Source organism: Leptonychotes weddellii, chromosome 4 (assembly GCF_054177405.1).
Source record: "Leptonychotes weddellii isolate Sample4059 chromosome 4, ASM5417740v2, whole genome shotgun sequence".
In the NCBI taxonomy this organism is placed as follows: domain Eukaryota; kingdom Metazoa; phylum Chordata; class Mammalia; order Carnivora; family Phocidae; genus Leptonychotes; species Leptonychotes weddellii.
In genome coordinates this window covers 148,109,456-148,130,235 of record NC_138372.1, presented here as the reverse complement: position 1 = coordinate 148,130,235, position 20,780 = coordinate 148,109,456, and the positions used below count along the sequence as shown (strand labels likewise).

The 20,780-nt window shown below is 35.3% G+C and overlaps 1 protein-coding gene across 2 annotated transcripts in view; it reads left to right on the top strand.

The window, feature by feature from the left end:
• CSMD3 (CUB and Sushi multiple domains 3) overlaps positions 1-20,780 on the top strand; it is a 1,160,890-nt gene that overhangs the window by 325,768 nt on the left and 814,342 nt on the right. For both annotated transcript variants that reach the window (XM_081816413.1, XM_081816412.1), the window contains exon 5: positions 12,559-12,766. In XM_081816413.1, the coding sequence (XP_081672539.1) occupies positions 12,559-12,766 (208 nt within the window). The remainder of the gene's footprint in view (positions 1-12,558; positions 12,767-20,780) is intronic.

Here is a 20,780-nt window from a genome sequence, read left to right as displayed (position 1 = left end):
ACAAACAATGAATCATGGAACACTTCATCTAAAACTAATGATGTAATGTATGGGGATTAACATAAGAATAAAAAAAAAAGAATGAAATCTTGCCATTTGCAACAACATGGATGGAGCTAGAGTGTATTATGCTAAGGGAAATAAGTCAGAGAAAGAAATATACCATATGATTTCACTCATGCAGAATTTAAGTACCAAAACAAATGAACAGAACAAAATAGAGACAAACCAAGAAAATACTATAGAGAACAAATTGAGGATTGCTGGAGGGAGGTGAGTGGGTGATGAGCTAATTGGTGATGGGTATTAAGGAGGGCTTTTGTTGTAATGAGTGCTAATTTCTACTCCTGAAACTAGTATTACCCTATTACATTATATATTAACTAAGTAGAATTTAAATAAAAATTTGAAAAGAAAAAAAACATGTGAAGAAAAATAAGATTGTAGTCATTTAAGGGATGAATAGAAGGTAAATAAGTAGAAACATTAAAGGTAAATTTTTTGAGGAATTTCAAAATGCAAGAGGGGAAATTTCTGTTAGGAAAAGATGATTAAAGAAAAATTTACTCAAAAAAGAAAAAAAAATTATTCTGACTTCCTACTTGGGGTTGGGGGTATTGGCTTCACTTGTATTTGGACTTGTAGGGTGGTGTTAGAGAGTTGTTTACCAGCTTAAGTGATCCCAGGTGGAGTAAATACCTGGAATTAGGCAGAAGGTGGGGTCAAGTACCCAAGTGAATGGATTTGCTATTTTATGTGAGTTCAAGTACAGCATTCTTGATTCTAGTTAGGCATTAGAGTCACTTGAGGGAACTTTTTTTAAAAAAATTGACCTCATTATTAACCAATTAAATAGGAATGTTGGGGTTTACCCCACTATCAATTCAATAAGAATTTTGGGGTTGGGACTGAATAGACATTTTAAAGTATTCTCCAGGGGTGCCTAGGGGGCTCAGTCATTTAAGAGCCTGACTCTTGATTTTTGCTCAGGTCATGATCTCAGGGTCCTGGGATTGAGCCCTGCATTGGGCTCTGTGCTCATCATGGAGTCTGCTTGAAATTTCCTCTCTTCCTCCGCCCCTCTTCCACCTACGCTCACTAGCTCTCTCTCGCAAATAAATAAATAGATCTTTAAAAATAATGTTATCTAGATGTTTCTAATGTTTAGCCTATGTTGAAACAAAGTTGATAGAATTTGGGAAATTTGTAGGGAAATCATACCCTGGAATTTGAAAATGGAGTAGCATTAAAGTTTGCCTTCTGAGAGTAAAAAGCATCAAGGGGAGTAGGGACTCAAGGAGAGTGATAGAGGTTAAAAATGAGGTGTCAACAAGGACAGGAATTTTAAAAAATAGAGGAACTGAGATGGTGGCTGCCTTTTCCCTGAAACTATAGTTGTCAAACAGCAAATTCCTGGACTCTTCCCTGGACCTACTGAATCAAAAATTCGGGGAGCTGGGCCCAGCAATCATGTTTCAAGCCCACGAGGTGATGCCCATTCATGCTAAACTTTGAGAACAGCTGACCAAGCCAATCATGAATGTCTGAATCATGCTCAGTTTCTAATCACTATTCAAGAAGAGGAGAGCCAGATTTGGCCATTCTTTTAGAGGTTCAGGGGTACCTCACAACGTATTTGCTGACTTGGAAGGAGATGGGGTGCTTTCAAGGTATTTTCCCCATTTTACTTCATAATGCTTTTAATTAAAATATAACCTGTATATAGAAAAGTCATAACTTACAAGTGTATAGCTTGATGAATTTTTATATAAAAAATGCAGCCTTGTTACTACCACCCAGATCAAGAACAGAATATTACCCAAATTTCAGATATCTCTGGAATACTTCCTCCCAGTCACTATCCTGTTCTTTCCTGAAAGTAAATACCCTTCTGATTTCTAGTACCCCAAATTATTTTTACCTATTTTCAACTCCATAAAATAGGATCTTACAGTATGTACTCTTCAACCAGTGTTCTTCTTTGTGAGATTAATTATCTTTTTGCATGTAGTAGTTGTTTATTTTTATAGATTGACGGTGGGATACATTATAATACTAAACCACTATTTATATATGCTATCTTTAGTGAATATTGGGTTTTTCCAGATTTGGTTATTAGAAGTAATGCATCTATGAACATTCCTGTAAATATATTTTGATGCACATCTGAAAAAATGCCTAGTAATGGGAACATTAAATCATAAGACATGGATAGCTTTATTAGATTATCTGCCAATGAGTTTTTCAAAATGGCTGTACTAATTTATAGAGCTACCAGGAGTATATAGGAATTTTAGTTGTTTCACAGTCTTGCTAAACTTTTATGTTATTAGTCATTTTAAACATCTTGGTGTGTGTGTGTGTAGTGGAGAAATGTAGTTTTAATCTGAATTTCTGTTCTGACTAATACGTTGAGTACTGTTCTTATATGTTCATGGGCAGTTGGTCCATTCTTCATTGTGAGATGCCGGTCTAGTCTTTTGTCCGGTTTGTTATTAGTTGTTTGCCTTTTCCTTAATGATTTGTAGAAGTTCTTTATATATTTTGGAGGAACCCTTATCAGTTATGTGTATCGGAAATATCTTCCACTATGTGACTGTCTTTTCTTAAAGAATATCATTCCTAATTTTAATGTAGTGTACTATATCTATTTAAGGAAACTTTGACAATCCTAAGGACATGAAGATGTTGTCTTAGATTTTGTTTCAGAGGCTGTATTGCTTCACCTTTTATATTTAGATTTATGGTTCATCTGGCACTGACTATCGTGTATGGACAGTTGATGGACCCAGCACCATTTAATGAAGAGATGTTCTATTCCCAAAGCTCTATGGTGCTGCTCCTGTCATGAGTCAGCTGTTTAAATGAGTGTGTGTGTGTGCCTGTGTGTGTGTGTTTATTAAAGACTTTATTCTGTTCCATTGGTTGACTGGCCTGTATTTACTTTTAATTCCTCATTGTTTTGATTAGTGTGGCTTTATGATGAGCATTAATGCTGCTTAGTTAGCTTTATTTTCCTCTTCAAGATTGTCTTAATTATGCTTAGCTTTTTTGCAATTCTAGATAAATTAAAAAATCAGGTTGTCAATTTACATACATGCATACACACATGGGCATGCCAAAATTTTGATTGGGATTACACTAAAACCATAGATTATCTGGGGAGTACTGACATTTTTTAGATTACCAATCGGAAAGCATAGAATATCTATTTATACAGATCTGTATTTTCTCTCAAAAATATAAGTGGAGCTTTGCTCAGGTTTTTCATGTTTTTAGTGTTTTTATTTCTAAATATTTGAAATTTTATCCTATTAGAAATGATATTTTTAAAACTTTCAGTATCTATTTATTCAGTACTGATACCTTGTTTATTGCCTGTGTATAAGTGGTCTTGCTAAATTCACACATTAAGCTGTATATTTTATCTGGTGATTCTCTTGAATATTCTACATTTATAATTCTGCAAATACTGAAGTTGCACTTTATTGAAGTTAAATATGGAGAAAAATCTAAAACTTAACTCACTCCCACCTTGTAGGTGCCGAATAACAATAAGCCTCTCCAGTTAAGCTCTCCTTTCAATTTCGAAGCTTTTGCTATGCAACATACCTTTTGTTCTTAAAATTTATTTGGAAGTTTCTCCCATTTTTCTACTTAATTTTGGCTTTTTGCTGCAATTACCATACTATTCCTCTGCTTTGGAATAGTGATATATTCTTTGTGATTCTCTTTTTATTCTACTCTATAAATGGTCCAGAGATCAAATCCAATTTGATGATCAGTTCAAATAATTATATTTACTGATTTACTTATTTTATATTTAATTCAGTACATTCATATAAACCTCTACTATATGTCAATATCGTTTTTTTAAATAATAGAGGTATTATGTGAACAAAAATAAATACCATCCCTGTCTTTATAGAGTTTAAAAATTAGAGGGAGACAGAGATTTCAAGTATGTACGTGGAAAAAAGTCTTCAATCAACAGGTGGTCTCTAAGGTCACTTGGGGCACAATATCCTGATAACATAAGGAGAAAAAAAGAGTATGTGTGATCCTGTGGCAGGTTTTTATAGGCAGAACTTGCAGTGGTAGCTCTCACCACTGACTGTTCACCAGAATTCAGCTACATGGCCGGACCTAGATATGGGAAGCACAGGAAAGTTTGCTCTAATTGAGCAGCTGCCTCCAGTTACAACAGCACATGTGAGGGTGGAACAGGAATTTTGGTGCTTAGCTAATTGTCTCTGCCATACCAGGATGCCAAAAACCCTTTGCCTCTTATATCTGTGGGTTTTTAGTTTTCATCAAATGTGGATTTTTCTATGTCCATTGTATCTTCAAATAGCTTTCCATGCGTCCACTCTGCCCCACTGCCTTTTGGAACTTCAGTATTACTTATGTCAGAATGCTTGATATTTTCCTACAGGGAAATTTTTTTTTAAAGTTCTTCTGTTCTTTCTCCTTCATTCTGAATAGTTTCTGTTGCTCTGCCTTCAAGTTCAATATGTTTTATTCTGTAGTATCTAATCTGCTATAAGCCCCATTGAGAAATTATTTTCATTTAGAATAATATGTATTTTGTCTCTTAAAGTTTTATTTGGTTACTACATATCTTCCTTCCTCACTATGTTCACTGTGTTTATTTTTTCTGTAAAGGGTTACATAATGAATATTTTAGACTTTGCATGGTACATATGGTCTCTATCTTATATTTATCTTTGATTCTAGTTTGTTTTTCATCTGTTTTTAAAATTATAAGAATCATGCCTAGCTGTTAGGCCATACAAAAACAGGGTATAGTCCACATAGAGCTTGGCATATTCTTTGCCAAGCCTTGCTTTAAATTGTAGAACAAAATTATAACAATTCCAACATCTCCATCATTTTTGTTTAGTTTCTATTGAGTAATAGTTTTCTTGGTAATGGGTTGTATTTTTCTGCCTCTTGAGAGGACTACTACTTTTTTACTAGATGTTGAACATTGTGAATTTTAAGTTATTGAGTGTTGGATTTAGTTTTCATCCTTTAAGAATGTTGGATTTTCTCCTGATATAAAGCAAAGTTACATTGGGTCCAGATAGTGTCTTTGAGGTTTGTTTTCAAATTTTGTTAGGGCAGTTCTAGAGTAAATTTTGCTCTAGGGATTGTTTAGCCCCGTTAATGAAGTTCATCCCTTCTGAATTTCTACTGAATACTCTGGTTATTTAAAGAGAACTCTCTACCCTAGCTGGAGGAATTTGCAAAATACCGAACCCTGTGTGCTCTCTTGGAGCCATTCAGCACAAAGATCCTTGGTCTCTCTTTGCCTGTCTGCATAGAATTTCACCCTTTATGTGCATTTGCTCATATTTAGCGAAGATCTAGGGCACTACTTTGTAGATTTTGTGAGTTTTTTTGACAGAGCTCCCTCTCTGAATCCTGTGTTACAACTTTGGGCATGTCATGCTCCCTGAACACTGTCTACTTAGCTCAGGGAGAGCATCATGTTCTACTGATAATCCCCATCTCTGGTCCTGAATGTGCTTCTAGATAGAAAGCCAGGCAATTATAGGGCTCTCCTCCTTTATTCCTCTCCTTTCTGAGAGTCACAATTCTGTATGGCCCTGTTGCAGTGTTAAAAAAATTTTATTTTGCTTAGTTTTTAATTTTTTTTTTTTTGAGGAAAGGCATGTAAATTTGCTCCCTGTTGCTCTGTCATGCCTCCCTCTTGGTTGAAAATTTTTTTCCTCCAAATCTTTAAATAATTTAAATTATCATTGAATGGATGATTTTTATTTCTTTCTTATTTGGAGATTTTAAGCTAAATATTAAAATAAAAATCCCTGCATTTATTAATTACTTTCCTCAGTGCATTAACTTACCTTCTCATTTTCTAAACATGTATCTTAGGAAGGTAAATATAAATTAAGGTAAGATACTTGCTCCAATGCGTATTTGAGTATTTAGGAATATATCCTCAATGCTGAGTGCCATGATGCTTAGCTTACTTTCCCTTTCCATGAAGTGTTCATCTGGATGAGCGATGAATGTTTTTCTTCTTCAAGTTGTTATAAATCTGATTCTCAGATGAATTTAATTTTATCTGTTCTTGTATGAAAGGAGCTGAGGGGACTGGACTGAGAAATGAAAATAAGGGCACTTTGGTTTTCTCCATAATCATAAAAAATCTACTTCTCTTTTCCTTAAAACTTGGAACAGCATTATGTGTTGTGCCTTGAAAAACATAAAACTACCAATCTAGAAGATGTACAATTTATCTCCCCTGTTGCACCATTTTCTTCTCTATGAGAAAAGTGTTTCTCCTTAAACATGAAGATGCATAAGGCTGAACTATGAAATGTAAACAAGAATAGCCACAGAAATGGAACGGCTGCTCTGCATATGTAATATAATAGATAATTAATGAATGTAATATCTAAATAGTTTATCTAATTAAGAGGTACAACAGTGATGCCTGTCTACAAAGGAGCAATAATCCATGTAGATGTCAGTTTTACTTGACTGCTAATAGAAGGTTGAGATTTAACAAGGGAGAGTTGCAAAAAAATTTCCCATGATATAGTCTGACATTGGATTGAATGCTTAGCATCTGGAATTCACTAAGTATACTCATTTTCTATGATTTACAGTTCATTTATCTTTTTTGATAAACAAGCCTAATTCCTGTCACCCTTGTGCCCCATCCCTAAGCTATTTCAGAAGAAACTGATAGCAGGGCAGAGCACAGTATGAGATCAATATCTGCAAAGATGTGGTACAGAAAACTGTTTTAAGTGTTTTTTTGATGCTGTGTGTGTGTGTTTTTTTTTTTTTTTTTTGTACTGTCATGTTTTGGGGCAGTTCCAATTTACAAGATCTTAAATGAAATGTATGGTTTCCTACCCAAAGCCAAAACAAAGTCTGGTATTTTCAGTATCTAACTGAGTGTCACAGAAATGAAAAGTAAATAAAATTTAATTTTAGGAAAAATATATTTGTGGGGAAATATTAAACTTTTTTCTTAATATTTACACTTAAATACAACTAATTTTTTATCTTATTTATGACTTTTCTCCCTGCTCTATAGGTGTGAGATTAAAGAGATTGTTTACCAAGTTTACATAAATTCAGTTATTTTAAGAAGTAGAAGTTATTTGATGATAGCTTTATAATATTGTAAACAAGGAAAATTAGGTTTAGTAGAACTTTAACAGCCATAGTTTTTATCAATAGATTTAGTACATTAATAATTTGAGAGTTGATAGTATTTTCCCCAGACTATTGGAATAAGTCCTAAGTCAGAAAGATCATTTAAAAAAAAAATGCTTATTCTTAAAAGACCACATTGCCCTCATTGATTCTATTGGCTGAACTGGTTGTTTCCTTCCTGTTTTACAATAAATTGACTGCAAGCTTCTTAACATGCAACTTTCCATCATCCAGTATATGTATATGTACACACATATACATATATTTTTAAAATAGCATACTTTCAATCTTACAACCTATGCACTTTTCTTAGAACAAGAGTAGAGAAACCACCAACCTTTTTATTATCCACTATATTCTTTATATAATAAGTAACTACATTTTGAAGCCAACACAACTTCTAGTTAACTACAAGATAAATCTGAGATATTCAATCACATTGCTTTACTCTTTAGGTGAAAAAGTATTATTCTTAAAAACAGGCCTAAGAGGAGTATTCTAACTTATTTTGTCATGATGCTATTTATTCCAAAGCGCCTACAAAGATCAAACTAATCTTTTGAAGATACTGAGATAAAAATATGCTAAAACACTGAAAAACAAAAGATTGTTTATCTTTTTTTTTTTTAAAGATTTTATTTATTTATTTGAGACAGAGAGAATGAGAAAGAGAGCACATGAGAGGGGGGAGAGTCCGAGGGAGAAGCAGACTCCCTGCCGAGCAGGGAGCCCGATGCAGGACTCAATCCCGGGACTCCAGGATCATGACCTGAGCCGAAGGCAGTCGCTTAACCAACTGAGCCACCAAGGCGCCCAAAAGATTGTTTATCTTGAGGAAGCAATAAATCATGGAAAAATTTGCCTGAATTCTTGATTCAGCCCCCTAATCTGATCCTCTATTTTCTCATTCCTCTGTCAACTCCAAAGAGCTGCCAGACTGATATTTTCAAAACCCAGTCCAATCATGTCATCTCTGCTGAAACCCCATCAATAACTTTCCATTGCTCTAAAAAAATTCCATAAGCTTGTCAGAAAGGTTCTACAAGGTCTAGCTGCTAGTTGCCCTTCCAACTGTATTTGGTACCACATAGCCCCTCACTGTCTTGGCAAAAGCACGCAGATTTTCTGTTTGGAGAATGCCCATTTCCTCCAGGGAAAGTGTCAGTATACCTATTCAGAACACGTTTCCTTTTGCTTCTCATCTAGTTAATGATTGCTATTCACCTTTCAGGCTTCAAATCTAAACTTTCAGGTTCTAATCACTTCCTCAAAGAGTTTGTGTTCCTGAATTCCCTAACTAGTTCAAAGCCCACCCTATGACATCAGTACTAAATGCTCTTTATTCACAGTGCCTGACAGAAATGTAATTTTAAGTGTTTGTTCTGTCATTTGTTTAGAACCTCACACTCTACTGGACAGAATGCTCAATGAAGGCAGAGATTACCCTAACTTTTGATCATCACTGTAGCCCGAGAGACTAACACACTTCCCCCTTGGCACCTTATAGATCTCAATGGATATGTTTTGAACAGATGTCTAAATGAATTCACTTCAAAATTAACAAAAAATTTTACAAATAGCCAATATGATCACATATGTGTCTGGAGTCTGTTAAGAAATGGTTCTCTTGAACAAACTTAGTGACTTTTGCCCTTTCTGTGAATTGTTGGACAGAAGATCTTGCAGGCAACACTAATCCAGCAGGCAAGCTTGGTGGCCAGGACAGGGTGATGCTGAATAAACTCAAAGACCAACTCACTTTGACCAGTGACCAGGCAATGTTACTTAGCAGAGAAAGCACAGCACTGGATTTGAGGGTTTCATGGCTTTTTCTAATGCTGCCTTCCAGTTGTTCCAACTCTGTTATAAAATAAAAATTTTAGGGGTGCCTGGGTGGCTCAGTTGGTTAAGCGGTTGCCTTCAGCTCAGTTCATAATCCCAGGGTACCTGGGATCAAGCCCCTCATCAGGCTCCCTGCTCTGCGGGGAGCCTGCTTCTCCCTCTCCCTTTGCCTGCCTCTCTGCCTACTTGTGCGCTCTCTCTGTCAAAAAAAATAAATATAATCTTTAAAAAAATAAATAAAAATTTTAGTTTAGGTAATATATTTTGCTAAAACAGTCTATGATTACAGAAAATGTATTGGCTTTTATAAGTATTGTATTAAATCTAGGCCAAATCACAATACAAATGTTACAGCATTCAGGTAGGGCCACCTAGCCAAACTGTTATATATCTAACACGTACTAAAAGCAAACTACCTATTTCGCAATTTTGTCAGATGCTGATTCTATGATAGTCTCTGTATAGAGGTAAGAGATGAACAGGAGTGCTGAACAAAGAACTTGATACAAGAATTGGCAAGAACATTGGTTTCAGTGCTGGAAGATCTGTGTTCCCATCTTCTTTTCAAGTAAAAGTCACTCATACTTTTGGGTTGAGGTTATTTTGCTGTAAAATAAAAATTTCCCAAGAGAGAGCTATTCTATAAGTTGTGATCCATCTCATGTGTTAGGAATTTGGGTTGATTTCTCTCTTCTGTGAGCCTACATTGAGGATCTTCAAGGAAACCATGCAGAGAAATTGATTTGTATGGCCTGTAATGTTGGGGACACAGTGTATTATTATTAAACCATGGTTGAAATACTTAAATGTTGATGGTAAAGCCATAAGGCTGAAGGTGGGAAGAAACCACATTTCCACAGAGGATGAATAATAAATGAGGTATGTTTTCATTTGACCAAATGCAGGACTTTTGTGAGGGAGTTCTGGTCATGAATTGTCTTAGATCCTTCCCAAGAGGCCCACCTGGAAGGATAAGGAGACAGTTGGAAAGAAGATGGAAGTAAATTATTCTATATCCATGTTGTAAGGGAGAAATGTAGGCAGACAAACAGACACATTCCCCCACAAGAAGGGAAATGAATGGGACACCTCTGAGGATCCCATAAAGGTTCATGAGCAAAAGAACCATCTTTCTTTAATCATCTGCTAAAACCCTTGGAAATGGTACCAAATCAGTATCAGAAAAGGAAAAGGACTCATGTGCCCCAATCCCTTCCACATCCAACTCCAGGAGGAATCACAGAATGCTCGGTGAGTAGGGGTATATGAACAAAAATACTAGGAGGGAAAACGGGGAAGAAGAGCTCACTCTTCTGCCTTACCTTTGCCCCATCTGCCACAAGCCCAAGCTAGGGAAAGCAAAGAACCTTAACCCAATGAAGTCAATTATTTTGTGAGTAGCCAGCACTAGAAGTATTAATCAATGAATTGAGATTTTTGAATAAAAAAGGATTTTTAAAAATTTTAATGTCAACTGAAATATATGTTTGCCTGGGACTGTAATCTAGAGAAACGGAAATAAATAGCTCACAGAGCTATGGTTTGAATAGATTGTGTACTAGTTACACTACAAATATATGATAGTGTAACATTTTATTTACAAGTACTACTCAGTCCTGGTGTTGGTACTGGGAAGACAAAGAGTAGAGGTAATTTGGGGTCAGGGATAGGGGAGAGCAGGACATGCTTACCAGAGGTTAAAGTTAAATACTGAGGGAAGGCACTGTGTGTTCTGCCAAGAAAGTTGTAATAATATGCCTCATAGTCTAAACAGGACCACAAGTTCTTTCTAATTACCCCCCAAAATTTAAAAATATAGAGAGGGCAGGGTGCCTGGTGGCTCAGTCATTAAGTGTCTGCCTTGGGCTCAGGTCATGATCTCAGGGTCCTGGGATCGAGCCCGCATCGGGCTCCCTGCTTCATGGGAAGCCTGCTTCTCCCTCTCCTGCTCCCCCTGTTTGTGTTCCCTCCTCACTGTGTCTCTCTCTGTCAAATAAATAAATAAAATCTGAAAAAAAAAAAGAGGGCATGCAATGAAAATAAATATAACTTTTACAATAGTGGGTGATAAAAGTTAAATATCTTTTAAGATTAATAAACTTCTGCTTTCAATTTATGAATTATGGAGTTAAATGGATAAGGAGTGACAGGAAGAAGCTGATGTTATTTGATGTATACGGTATAGTAATAATGTTGTTCCTGGTACCAAAGCATCTTGCTATTCCTGGCCCATTATGGAGTTAAACAGGTGGCTGTCCATCTCTATTAAAGTTATGGATATAAGTCATTACATCAAATAATATTTGGTCATTATAGGGCCAAATTTTTTCCTCTAACATTTGACTTAAATTGATGGAATTTTCCAAGTGGCTCAAGATAACCACCTAAATCTTGAGATAGTTTATTGTATAAATAAACTAGTAACCTATTAACTTGACTGAGCTGAACAGTGTTATGACAAGACAAATTTTACAGCTTCAATTTCTTTATAAAACAAAGAACTTTATCTTGCACATCTCATACTAAACATAGATGGTCAAATATCCCCTCTGTTAGAATACACCATTGGCCAAAAGTAGACTTGTGGAGAACACTGTTTGGAAAATGGGAACCATAAGTCCTAATATAAAGCTAGTAAAAATGTATTTATAATACTGTATATACATATATCACATAAATACTTAGCAAAATATGTTTACATTATTTGGTAGAGTTACAGGGACTGCATTACCAAAGATATATTAATTACTATATTATTTCTCTCTAAAGTTTCCTAGAAAAGTGATGTATTTTTTTAAGGATTTTATTTATTTATTTTAGAGAGAGAGAGAGAGCATGAACATGCATGCAAGTGGGGGGGAGAAGCAGACGGAGAGGGAGAGAGAGAATCTCAAGCAGATTCCGTGCCCAGTGTGGAGCCCATGAGATCATGGGCCTGAGCTGAAATCAAGAGTCGGACACCCAACCAACTGAGCCACCCAGGTGCCCCAATGTATTTTTATTTAAAGTTTAATTTCACACATACTTTCAAAAGTTTTTGAAAAATGCCACTGACAAATATTATATTTTCTCTTAAATTTTCTTTATTTTGTACATACCTACATTAAAAAAATAAAAATAAAACTCAGTCGTACCATAAATGTGTACAAAGTGATTAAAGATTTCCCATAACAGACCTTAAGAACAATGTTGGTTTTGTTTTATTCACTTCATCACCTAATCAATGAAAAGAAAATCTTGGTCCTGTTATCCTGAGATCTAATAGGACTGTAAATTTTTACTTACTTTCATTGCTATTTCAACTAATGGTTATAAAATTGCCAAGATATAGATTATATTTATATATGTGTTTAAAATGTTTTCATGGACTTCTCATTTTATTTAATCTTTATTAGTATAATATGCACTTGGTGTCACAATATTTGGACTGCTGTTTTTATCCAAAACTGTTAACAGAGTTGCTTTAATTGCATTTTTCTTAATGACATATAACTGAACATCTTGTCCTTGTTTTAACAGCTGAAGATGCGTGTGGAGGAACGATGAGAGGATCCAGTGGCATCATTTCAAGCCCTAGTTTTCCTAATGAGTACCATAACAATGCTGATTGCACTTGGACCATTGTAGCAGAGCCTGGGGACACAATTTCACTCATATTTACTGATTTCCAAATGGAAGAAAAGTATGATTACTTAGAAATAGAAGGTTCTGAGCCACCTACAATATGGTAAGTAAATAGTTGCTATTCTAACCTAGCATTGATGTCACTGCCTCAGGCTGACTGGGGATCAAAGCACAACTGTGTAAGGGCCTTTAAAGCTTTAGTTATTTAAAAGAACTTAAAGTTACAGGAAAATTGTAAGGGGAAGCTGTCAAATTTGAGGGATATTTTTGAAGATAAGGGTACTAATACATCGAATAGATTGGAATTCTGAAAGATGGAACTTTCCATCAGTATTTAATTATCAGTCATTGAAAAGTAATGTGACTTAAAGCACAACTGTGTAAGAAAAGAAAAGATGTTCCTAATGTAATCTACAGTTATGTTCTTAGCATGCCAGTCCATAGTTGGTGTTTCCTTTCAAATTAATTGAATAATCTGGGAAATAATTTGCCTTTGTTTTTGTAAATAGCTCTTTAATCTGTTGTCTGAAGGCAAAAATTCAACATTATGATCTGGGTTAGTATGGTCTGTTTTTTTACACACTTCAAGACATGGTTTCATGGCAACTGCAGAGTTTTCAGAACATGTTTTTGGAGTATAATATTTTTAGGAGAAAATGTTTCATTATACTATTTTAGAAATCTGAATGCACTGATAGGATTGAAGTGTAAAGTAGATTATGAATCAGTAACTGAGTGAAGAATGATGAGATTGGTATAGTAAGGCAATTGGTAAACACTAGACTAGGAAGGGCCTTTTAAGCCATGTAAAGGTTTGAATTTTCAAATGATTGTTCTTACTAAGTGGAAAGGTTGATCTGAAGAAGAGCTCAATTAGCTGTAGGAAGATCACTTAAGAGGTGATTTCTATAATCCAAGAAAAAAAAATCATGGTAGCCTGGATTAGAATGGTATTGATGGAGGTAAAGCAGTAGAATAAATTAGGGGGTATTTAGGGAGCATAATGAAAAGGACTGTAGTGGATTGAGGAGTGATAAAGAAGGTAATGTTTAAATAAAACATCATTTTCTGATTGCACAAGTTGGTAAAGCCAGTAGAGATACTCACTGTTTTGGAAGTTGTTGAAGGAAGGTCAAGTTTGGAGTGGGAATGCTATGAATATTAAGAATTGTTTTTTATATCTATTTAGATTGAAGTCACTTTGAGATGTCCCATTTAAGCCACCTAATAGACAACTATGTCTGCTTATATGATTCAGGATTTCTCCACTGAAGTATAACTGATAGGATGTAGTTGATATCTAAGGTAAATGAACCAATAGACATCAATAATATTGGCTAACTAGAGACAGGTTGGAATGAGAAGAAGTGAGGTAACTAGGACTGAGACTGAGCACCACCAGCAGCATATAAAGCCCAGGCTTAGGAGCATTATCCAGCAAAGGACACAGAGGAAGTGCATTTAGAGAGGCAGAAGGAATAAAGTATCACACAGACCAGAGAAGGAAAGTGTGAGGAAAGAGGAGACAATATTGTGGGCTGCTGCTGAAAGGACACTGAGTAAATGTTTAACAAAAAATATTTATAGTTATCTGGGATTTAGCAAAAGTACCACGTGGGTCTGTCATTCTAATACATTCCTTTGAAGGTAAGACAGAAGTTACACACTAGCTATACCCACTTTGATTTTTGTTTGCTTGTTTTCTCTTCTTCCCTCAGGCTGTCAATACTCAGGGTTATATAACTTTTACTCTTCCCATGATAATTTCATGCCTAGGTGCAATGAAATTCAGCAGAATCCTGGTTTAAAATGTTAGAGAATTGGGGCGCCTGGGTGGCTCAGTCGTTAAGCATCTGCCTTCGGCTCACGTCATGATCCCAGGGTCCTGGGATTGAGCTCCGCATCGGGCTCCCTGCTCCGCGGGAAGCCTGCTTCTCCCTCTCCCACTCCCCCTGCCTGTGTTCCCTCTCTTGCTGTCTCTCACTCTGTCAAATAAATAAATAAAATCTTTAAAAAAAATGTTAGAGAATTCAAAAACTCTTGTTTTAGAAATTGTTACTTCTACAGTGATACATATTGGAATCATATCAAGGTGGATGATAATGTCAGGAATTTTCCAATAATTATACCATCTTTTGGTATGCAAGTGATTCCATTAAAAATCTAAGTTTTTAAACTCCCAATGTATTTGATTACTAGATATAAGGAAGGAAATTACAAAACAATTTCTAATTGTTTCTTTATTACCACTGAGTTCTAGAAACCAACACATTTGGTCTAGAAACTAACACATTTATTCTGGGGATCATAATATCCATATTTATGTTCATGTAGTCACTCTCTTTTCAGATTGTGCATTCTTAGCAAGGATTTGTGTTTTTATATGAACATCTATGTTTATGTTTCTGAGTTTCTAGAACAATGTAGCTTGTCCAATAATAGCATCAGATCCATGAATTGCTCTTCTCTGCATTTTCTAATTAAATGACATTGGGACACTTTACTTATTTCCCTCTTCTTTAGGAAGAAAACAGTAACTGAGAAGTTTATTGTTTTACTGTTATTTATTTTTAATTTATTTTTATTTTTTATTATTATTATGTTCAATTAGCCAGCATATAGTACATCATTAGTTTTTGATGTAGTGTTCAAAGATTCATTAGTTGCATATAACACCCAGTGTTCATCACCACACATGCTCTCCTTAATACCCATCACCCAGTTACCACATCCCCCACGCCCCTCCCTTCCGTAACCCTCAGTTTTGTTCCCGGAGTCCAGATTAGTGTTACAGTAAATGTTTGGGTAGACTTGTCTGAATCCTGGAGATCTATCTATCTATCTATCTATCTATCTATCTATCATCTATCAATAAGTTCATTTAGTACTTTTCAAGAAAGTGATACAAATGCCCAAACTATATTATATTTCTATAAATGCCAGTTTAAAGAGACATAGTGTCAGTAAATTAATAATACTGTATATAGCCACTTCAGTATCACAAAAGTGTTCCTTTTAACTGTATTAGTTATGGAATTGATGTATAAAATGATCTGTGAATAATTAAAATAAAAATTTAAGTCTACTCCTGGCCCTCTAATTCCTTTAAATCCTTTAATGTTCTCATATTGTTTTAAGTCCTGGTTATCAAAATGAGAAATTATATTTCAGGTGGTATTGCATTGGTTCTTCCTATGCATTGCTCATATAACATTTTCAACTCATAATAGAATTCAAAAGAGAAATATGAATAAAGGAGAGGTTCACATTCTTTTCATTAAAATTACAAATGGTGCCTTTGACTTCAGGTCCCTCATCGAAGGACTGGGGACTTGCCGTTGGCTATTGTACTTTAAATTTTGCTCCTAAAGTTCAGGCAGTGAGGCAAGTCCTGCGAAGGCTGTGTTTGACTTTGGCAACATAGACCAAGCCAGCCCAATAATCGTGCAGCACAGAGAGTACTATCAGCTAGTGCCTTTCTTGCAAGCTGTGTATTGTAAATCAGTAAGTTCTAGTTTGTTAAACAACAGTCAGCAGCAACACTGTGTGATCTGACAGGAATGCAGTGAATCTAGTCAATTACTACTGGATGATAAAAGTTTCTGAGGCTTGTTCAATGTCAACTGACTCCATTGCAGTGAAATGAAAAATGACATCGCACAAAGACACTTAAGTTCCAGTTTCAGCTTTGACTGTTTATTGGTAGATGAAACTGGGTAAATTATGTCATCTGCTTAGAGCATCAGGATCCTCATCGGCAACATCAAGCTTTCTTTCAACTCTAATAGTCTTTGGCATTACCTGCTTAGGTGCGACAACAGGGGCAATGAGGTGGGAAGTAATTAGATATTGCCTTATTTACAAAGCCTTGGTTGGAGAGTTGGATTAGATACTCTTTAAAATTGTTTCCAAACTTAATCTCTTGGTTCTTACTAGAATTCCATTCATTCTGTGCTCATTCAGGAATTATTTATTGGATATCTACTACATGGCAGGCATTGTTCTAAGGGCATCAGCAACCAAAGTAATGGAGAGGCTTGCTTCTGCATAATTTTTTGCTCTATCAGGGGAAAAACCAATAAACAATAAACAATATAAATAAGTTAATGACACATTCTGTCTAGAGAGTGATAAGAAAGAAAAGATGAAGTAGGGTAAGAGAGGTCAGTAAAGCAACTGTAGGATGATGGAGGTTACCTACCTGAGAAGTTGAGATTTGAGCAGTCTTAAAGGAAGGGGGTTAGCCAACCAGAAATCTCAGCAATAGACATTCCAGACAGAAATGCATTTAGAGCAAAATACATAATCCAGAGTGGAGCTCATTTTGTTAAAGGAATAGCTAGTAGGTCATGTGACTGCAAAAGAATTGCATGGGTGAAAGCGGTAGAAAAGAAAAATAATTAATGGAGCCCAGCTCAAGACCCATATTTGGCTTTTAGTCTAAGTGAAATGCGGAGTCATTAAAGGGTTTTTAGCAAACTAGTGACCAGACTTACTTTTAAAGGATCACTGTGGCTGCTTTGTGGGGAAAACTATAGGAAGAAAAAGTAGAAAAATAGACATTATTTGCAATAAGCTAGGTAAGATACTATAACTGTTAGGATTATGAAATAGCAGTGGTGGTGATGAAAATTGTTAGATTTTCAAGATAAAGTTAAGTGAATTTCCTAACTGATGAGATGTGAAGTTCAAGAAAAAGAAGAAACAACAACTCTAAGTAAGGATAGCTCTAAGGTTTCATGAAGACCTGACAGGATGAAATGTCCAGTGATACTGGAAAAGCTTTTGATTAAACTTGTGGAGATATGATATGGAACTGAATTCTGGACATGGTAAAGTTTGAGATGGCTAATTAGTATTCTGGTGATGATTTCAAGGAGGCAGTTGGATATATACAAGTCTGAGTTCAGAATTAAAGGTGTGGGATAGAGATCTAAATTTGGAAGTTTAGAATTGGAAGTGATTATTAAATTAAAAGAAGAAAGGAAAAAGAAAAGGCTAAGAACTGAGTTCTGGGACACTCCAAAAGTCAGGAAAACAAGGAAGAACAAGTAAAAGCATTTGAAAAGGAGAGTTGATGAGATAGGAGGAAAACTGGGAAAATATGGTTCTCTGGAAGCCAAATGAAGAAAACATAGGAAGAAGTAACTGATCCATTGTGTCAAATTTGATGATCAGCTAATAAGATGAGCTCCAAAATCGATCATTGGATTTCGTAATATGGAGGTCATTGGTTACTGTGATGAAAGGAGTTTTGTGTTTGACTATTTTACTGGAGTGGTTTTAAGAGCATATTAGAGAAGAGAAGTTGTGCACAATTAGTACAAATAAGCCTTTCATGGACTTTTGCAAGCAAAGGTGAACAAAGAAATAGGACTAAAGGAGGAAGTAGAGTCAAAATAATTTTTTTTTTTTTTTTAGTTTTGGTTTTTGGTTTATTGTTAGATAAAACTGTGTGTTTATGCTAATGAAAATGAACCCTAGAGTGCAAAAAAAAAAAAAAAAAAATGGTGGTGGTGGGGCACCTGGGTGGCTCAGTGAGTTAAACGTCTGCCTTCAGCTCAGGTCTTGATCCCAGGGTCTTGGGATAGAGCCCCGCATCGGATTCCTTGCTCAGTAAGGAGCCTGCTTCTCCCTCTCCCTCTGCCCCTCCTCCCCGCTCATGCTCTCTCTCTCACTCTCTCTCTCAAATAAATAAATAAAATCTTAAAAAAAAATTTATGATGGAGAGAGTGGGGAGAATCGCTGGAGCAAAGAGAAGCAGAAAGTGGAGGTGGTACATGTGTTTGTGAAAGGAAGGAAGATGGGAAAAATCACAGTCGCTATAGAGATGCAGATCAAGAAAATGAAGAGATTAGATCGGGTTGGGGACTACTCCATGATAGATGTTTTATGAGAGGAGTTTAATCAATTTAGAAACTCCATGTAGTGAAATAAAAAAGGATCATTATCAAAGACTGGAACCGAGAGGAATGAGTGACTAAATATCTCAGATGTAATAAAGAATTATATACTAATTGTAATTTTTCAGATTAGATGACTGAAAAGACATAATAATAGAAAGGTCAGGAAGACAAATTAATTGTATACTGGAACCAGAGGAGAAATGAGTTTGTTTTTCAAGGCATGCGGTTGAAGATTCAGCAGGATTCCAACAGAGCATGTCTATGCCCACCCCCCACTCCAAAATTGGAAATGTGTAACTTAATGATGACATAAATTATAACAATATAATATTATAATATATATAACTTAATATTATATATAACTTAGTATTATATTTAATTTAATATTAATGTTACTTAATTATACCTTAATGATCAGATAGGTTGAGGTAGGAGGAATTTGGAAGTCATAAAAAATGAAGTATTGGTTAAAGTCAGGGGAAATTTCTATGACATATATATTACATATGCATATATTTTCATGTGTGCTAATAGTTCCACATTTAGTAGTATTTCTCAAATGGTGCTTTTGTAATATCTATATCAGAGTTGCCTGTGGTGTTTGTAAAAGTGCAGATTTCCCAGCTCCCACATAAATCTGGTGATTTACATTGTGTAGGCATGGAATCAGGAAATCTGTAAATGACGTGATTCCAGTGCATTGCTATAGAAATTAAAGCAGTACATTTAGTTTAATCAATATTGTAACTGTGTCATATAACCATCCTGTGAGCATCCCACAGAGCTAAAATATTTCTAAACACTCAAAAAGTTGAAGGACAGATTAGCATGATACATCAAACTAGTTAAGCTAATTATATAATACATACACATATGTATTTGGTATACATAAATGTAATGAATAGCACAAAGATTATGCTAATGGATCAATAAATTGTCTAACTAAACAGGATGAATTAACCAAAGGAAACTGGCCATAATCTTGATTCTGTGAAAATAAATATCACAGATACTAATCCTATTAAACAGGTGTTCCTTTTTACTCCTTTCTGACAATTATTAGGCTACAACAATGCAATGAAGCTATGGTTAATATATATTGCTACTTGTCCATAGGAGTAAAGTAACTTGATTACATATCTATTATGATTCTATAATTTTGAACTACCTTCTTTTATTGGGTAAGAGCATTTAACATGAGATCTGCCCTCTTAACAAAATTTTAAGTGTACAATATAACATTGCTAACTATAGGCACAGTGTTGTGCAGCAGATACTAGAACTTATCCCCCTTGCATCACTGAAACTGTATACTTGTTGAATAGCAACTCCCCCATTTTCACTCCCCCAACCCCTGGCAAATGTCGTTCTACAATCTGCTTCTATGAATTTGACTGTTTTAGATAGTCCATATAAGTGAATTATGAAGAACTTGTCCTTCTGTCACTGGTTTATTTCACTTAGCAGAATGTCCTCAAGGTTCATCCATGTTGTCTGTGTTTGTATGTATATACCACATTTTCTTTATCTATTGTTCCTTCAACTTTGATTCTCTTTAGGCGAATAAAATAGGACATTCATAAAATGGTAAGATATTACAGCCAGAAGGGATTTTAAGGATTCAGCTGCCCTGTTTTCCCCTTTGAGGGAGATGAATACTGAAGCTCAATGTGTATGTTGAATATTGATTCAAACTGACAATTGAGGTCCTTGACTACTTGCTCCAGTGAACTTTTTGATAAAAAATACCTCTTGTTATTATGCATACAACCAGGGATTTCTTAAAACACACACACACACAGTATATCAGTAAACTATTTTAAAAACCTGAGACTTTGACATATAAATATTATAGTATATATTAATCTTTTTATCTTTTTATTTTTAATTTTTTTAAAGATTTTATTTATTTATTTGACAGAGACACAGCGAGAGAGGGAACACAAGCAGGGGGAGTGGAGAGGGAGAAGCAGGCTTCCTGCTGAGCAGAGAGCCTGATGCGGGGCTCAATCCCAGGACCCTGGGATCATGACCTGAGCCGAAGGCAGATGCTTAACGACTGAGCCACCCAGGCGCCCCAATATTTTTAAATATAGCTTGAAGTTGTTATTTTAGATCAATTTGATGCTTAAATATAATTTTACTCTAAAGATTTAGAAATTATTCCAGATAGCTGAGAATGCCTAGTATGTTCAATCTACCATTTTAGTA